Source organism: Glycine soja, chromosome 15 (genome assembly GCF_004193775.1).
Source record: "Glycine soja cultivar W05 chromosome 15, ASM419377v2, whole genome shotgun sequence".
In the NCBI taxonomy this organism is placed as follows: Eukaryota; Viridiplantae; Streptophyta; class Magnoliopsida; order Fabales; family Fabaceae; genus Glycine; species Glycine soja.
The window spans coordinates 7546140-7551490 of NC_041016.1; the positions used below are offsets into that span (position 1 = coordinate 7546140).

Genomic DNA, 5351 nt, shown 5'->3' on the forward strand with positions numbered 1-5351 from the left:
ATAATTGATGAGATGGCCCTTGAAATTAAAATTGCGGCGTCACGATGATATCGAGATCAAATTATTACTAGTCCATCAAGTAGTTCAGTCCTTTGCTTCTTTCATAAGAATTTTTTAAGAAAAATGTTTTTACAAGTTTTTTTATTTTATTCGTAGTCAAACTATACTTATTCATCTACGTATAAAGATTAGAGATTTATTTATTTATAACTAAAAAAAAGAGATATATTTATTTATAGAATGTTTTTATACTATTTAACAATTTTTTATTTTTTATATTTCTCTTAATTGCAGAAGTTTATTTCTTCAAAAGTACTGCAACTGTCATTGGGTCTAATTCCGGAAATTGATTAAATAAGACCCCCCAAAAAAATAATAGTGCAACTGCTGAGTCAAAATTGTCTTACAAGACGGTTTGTTTTCTTGGTTGGCCTTTTCCAAATCTAAAAATCCCATTGGTAGATCCAACGGTCACATCTCTTTCTGTTAATTATTGTTGAAACTCATTACATCCTCTTGTCTTCTGTCATGCCAATCCTTTCCCACCACACCACCTTATCCTTTTTCTTTCTCTCTCTTACCAAGTGGATACATTCTATTTCTTATCAATTTTGGTTAGTAGCCAAAGATTTTTGATACTATTACATTACATTGCATTAAAATACTACTACATAATAACAACAATGGCTTGCTCCTCCTCCTCCTTCCTCTTTCTTTGTCAATATCAACACCAACAGAATCTTCCCATTTCAGGAAACTCTTCTCTCAGCCTTCCTTCCCGGCCTTTCTTTTCCAAAACTCATGGAAGGTTCTATCCTTGAACGTCTTGATTTTGGGAAGATGGGATACGGGTACCTCATCTTATGTTATTCTTCCATGCCCTTATTCTTTTCATTTTGATTTTTTTTTCGTTCATTGTGTTTTGATTTCGGATCAAAGTTGGATACAGTTCCTTAAGTGTTGTTTGTATTGTTCTCCACTTAGAATTGTTAATTCGCGTAATCCTTTTAATGCAAACCTTTGTTATCAGAATTATCGAGGTGAAATTCCAATTCCGATTGAAAAATAACCCAAAAAACACCTAAGGAATTTATTTAAGTTTTGTCCATTGGTTTCTTGTTTTTGATGATGTCAATGGCCTTTTGTAGGTGCAAGCATTATAGAAGAAGATGCAGGATTAGAGCACCATGTTGCAATGAGCTCTACTTTTGCCGCCATTGTCATAACGAGGCAACGGTATTTCTTGTTCTCACCCTTCTGTGTTTCATCTCAAAAAACCTTGTCTTTTTGCTTTTATCTGATGTGGGTGTGTGTTGTTCCCCGCATCAGAGCATGCTGAGCAACCCTTTTGATCGGCACGAACTCATTCGCCAGGACGTTCAACATGTAAGGATAATTTAATGTCCCACTTGATATTCATTTTCCACACTGCCTTGGTTATTGTTGCCTTTATCATGAGATGATGGTAATATGGTTTTTGCATTTTGATGTTGTTTCAGGTTGTTTGTACAGTTTGTGACACAGAGCAGCCAGTGTGTATCTAATATCCATTCCCATTTTGATTAAAAACTATGTTTTCTTTTTTAAATGTTTCATTTGTTTCTTTTGAAGGTTGCTCAAGTTTGCACAAACTGTGGTGTCAGAATGGGAGAATATTTCTGCAGCATCTGCAAATTCTTCGATGATGATGTAAGGGGTCACTGAACGAATCTACAGTATATGATTAAAATTTGCTTCATTAATATACTTATATTACTTTTACTTTGGGTTCTTTATATATCTTGGGGATGGACTTGTTTGAGAGTTGACAGTTGGTGTTTGCTTCTAGCCTGTGATTGTTAATCTTACTGTTTTCTATTTGATACTGAGCATTGGTTACACATTATGCAGACCGGGAAACAACAGTTTCATTGTGATGATTGTGGGATTTGTAGGTGCGTTGTTTGTTCGTTTGAATAAATCCATCCATTATGGCCTTAGTTATCCGAGTTTATGACATGCTACTAATTTTGGTGATGAAATTTGGAACAGAATTGGTGGTCGAGAGAATTATTTCCACTGCAATAAGTGTGGTATGCATTCAACATCTAGCTACCATTGTGTCTCTTTCATTGCTTGAGTATAAAAAAGTGTTTTTTCCTTTTTAAATTAAGTTATGCTGTAAATTGTTACTTTCAAATTGTTAAAAGATTCAATTCTTTCTTACCTTGCTTTTTTTTGAACTTATTACCTCTTTATCTATTTATGTGAAGTGCTGAAATCACATTTGAATTAATTTAATTATAGTAATCAATAGAGTTTGCATGGTAAGTGTATATTCCATGACCTGAAAGAATTAAAAACCATGCTATCAGCCTCTTAGTGACACCAGAAGTTCAGAAGCACTGCTTTGTATTGATTAACTCTGCTGTTTTTTCCTGTAATTGTGGATTTATTTTGATTATAGCTTCCAAATCATTTTTTTTTGTAGTTGGAATGGAATTATTATTTTTTTTATTACAGTATGCGAGTTTCCTAAACTTATAGCTTTATTTTCGTTTTTGCACAAGTGATTTCTTATTTCATGTGCTTGCTAATGCAATGGAGCTGAAAAAATATTTTTCAAACTCATCTCTTGATCTATGGTATCTGATAATTTTGTGAACAGTATGTTTCATTTGTGCTATAATTTTCTCTGAATTTCTCTAAGATGGATTCTTTTGTTTCCTTTGGAATTTAGAGGCACACCTAATAATCATTCACATCAGTTACTGAATTTTTTGTTCTGTTAACAAATCAATTGCTCAATACTAACAGGGTCTTGCTATTCAACTAGTCTGCGTGATAATCATATGTGTGTGGAGAATTCCATGAGGCATCATTGCCCCATTTGTTATGAGGTGAGTGCATTGTTCCCCTCTTTTCCTGTCTCATGTTTTCAACCAAGCAAGGAATTTCTAGCATTTTGTCGTGAGAAACATGAAAGGATTCTGATATGACTTCATTATATTGGTATAGTACCTTTTTGACTCATTGAAAGACACTGCTGTTATGAAATGTGGTCACACAATGCATAGTGAATGTTACCTAGAGATGCTAAAGCGTGACAAGTGAGTATTAACTATTTACCAATTCTTCGGTCTATGCTTAATTATTGAATTGACTTGTTAATATACATGGATCAGGTATTGTTGTCCCATATGCTCAAAGTCGGTGATGGACATGTCTAGGGCATGGAAGAGAATTGATGAAGAGGTAGTTGGTTAAATTATATAGATGCTTTCACTTGATTCCTTGGTTTTTATATGGTTCAATAATCTGGAAGATTATTTACTGGCAGAAATGATGTAGTACAATTATGATGTCTTACTCATTTATTTTTGCTATATTAGATTGAAGCAACTGTCATGCCTGATGATTATCGGTACAGAAAGGTAGAGTTTTGCTCTTAGAAATGCTTTTGAATGCATTCTACTTCTATTTATCTCCATTTCATGTGCTTTCTGTGAAAACCTGCAAATTAGACTAGAATGTGCTTTTAAATTATGAATGCCCTTCTTGTCCTTTGTGTCCATGGAACAAAGAACACCGTATGGATGAGTTAGACTTTCTAGCAAACCTACTTATCTAAAGTTTGACATGCCATTTTAGGTTAAATTACTCAGTTGATCCTAAACTATTTGGAAAATTTCAAGCAGGTTCCCAAGCTATTTTTTTAAAAATCATTTTAATTTGAGAGTTGAAAATTATCAAATAGTTTAGGGACTAATTTAACTTAAAGCATCTAATTTAATTACACATGTATATATCATGGTTCTATCAGAAGATTTATAAACAACAACCATTGCAGGTTTGGATACTCTGTAATGACTGTAATGACACAACTGAAGTTTACTTCCATGTTCTTGGGCAAAAATGTGGTCACTGCAGTTCATATAATACTCGCGCTATAGCTCCCCCTGTTCTTCCTCAATGACCAGATACTTATGGTTTTGGAGACAAAATTTTCCGGGCAGTAAATTAAAATTATGACTCATTTATTGTAGAGCCTTATTTGATTCATCATCAAGATTAATGATGTACTATGCCCTGAAACTTATCTTGGGTTATTCTTCCTCCACCATTTGGAGTGGGACTAGTGGTTTTGTTATGAGGCACTAATTGGGCTGATATAAACATGGGTATACTGTAATATAGAGAATGTGGTTTAGTCAGCATGAGCTACTAGTAATTGTGTTTACTAGTGATGTATTGATGTTGGAGGATGGATTGGCTTGTCTTTGCCATTATTGAATTTAATCAACACAACTCAATGATTTCTTCCCTGCATAAATCAATCATATGCTATTACCTTTATAGTGATTGATTTGTTATGATTCAACGTACATATTGTGTTATACAATTCCATTTATCTATAATAACAATCTCCTTTTCCCTTGATCACTGCCATAAGTTATTCCACATTATCAAACAGAATAGATTTGGAAAGGGAAATGAATTGGATTAATTTTTTGAATAATTGCAGTTAAAACAATGCTATTTTTGGTGGTTACACTTTTACAATCAAGTGATTACTTGGCATTGCTAAGTTTTGCTGTTTCTGCAATGTTAAATCAAATCAACCTTCTTTTTCTTCATGATACATAGGTTATAAAGACTATGATATGTTGATATTAGTTGAATCTTGGATGCTCCTTTTTCTGTTCTACATGTACTCCGCATATAGAAATCGAATCATTCAAAGCAAGTGCTCAAAATAATTTCAGATACGTGAAAAACAAAGCAGTAGAAGAACTACATATACAATAAATTTAGAATCAAATAATGTGATTTAGATGATTAAAAATACCCCCTTGAATACCAGGGAGGAAGCCAAATCTGAAATTATTTTGAGGTTTGTAGAGACTTTGATAAATTTGATTAGAGAGTATTATTATCATCGAACAAATCTGAACATTTTTTATACGTCGAATTATTAAAAAAAATTATGTTTAAAGTTAGAATTTGTAATTCAAAATGCATCAACCACGTACTAAGATGCAGCATATGTCCGTACCCCAAAAAATAAAATAAATTTACCAAAAAAAAAAAGATGCAGCATATGTTGCACCTCCCTAATAGAAACCAAAATGAACCCGGATCACCTGCTCAAGGTACATTAGGTCTTTGCTTTTTACTAATGGCCAAATCAGATTTTGGATGTAGAGTGCTGACAAATTCATCCCTGAAAAAATGAAAAATTTAATTTTAGTTTCTAAAAAATGTTCTACGATTCGTTACCGTTAATGAAAAAGTCTACATGTGAGAATGAATTTATGTGTTTTATATGCGAAAATGACTATTTATTCAATATATAATTTAATCTTCATATT

The 5351-nt window shown here is 32.9% G+C and overlaps 1 protein-coding gene across 1 annotated transcript; it reads left to right on the forward strand.

Moving 5' to 3' along the window:
* The first annotated feature begins 611 nt into the window (after window positions 1–611).
* LOC114386654 (E3 ubiquitin-protein ligase MIEL1-like) lies at window positions 612–4366 on the forward strand. Its single transcript, XM_028346690.1, has 12 exons — window positions 612–851; window positions 1149–1236; window positions 1330–1386; window positions 1500–1532; window positions 1612–1689; window positions 1891–1934; window positions 2032–2072; window positions 2797–2879; window positions 2998–3089; window positions 3165–3234; window positions 3372–3413; window positions 3830–4366. The coding sequence occupies exons 1-12, from the start codon at window positions 802–804 to the stop codon at window positions 3953–3955; spliced, it is 804 nt and encodes a 267-aa protein (XP_028202491.1). The 5' UTR covers window positions 612–801; the 3' UTR covers window positions 3956–4366.
* The last annotated feature ends 985 nt before the right edge of the window (window positions 4367–5351 follow it).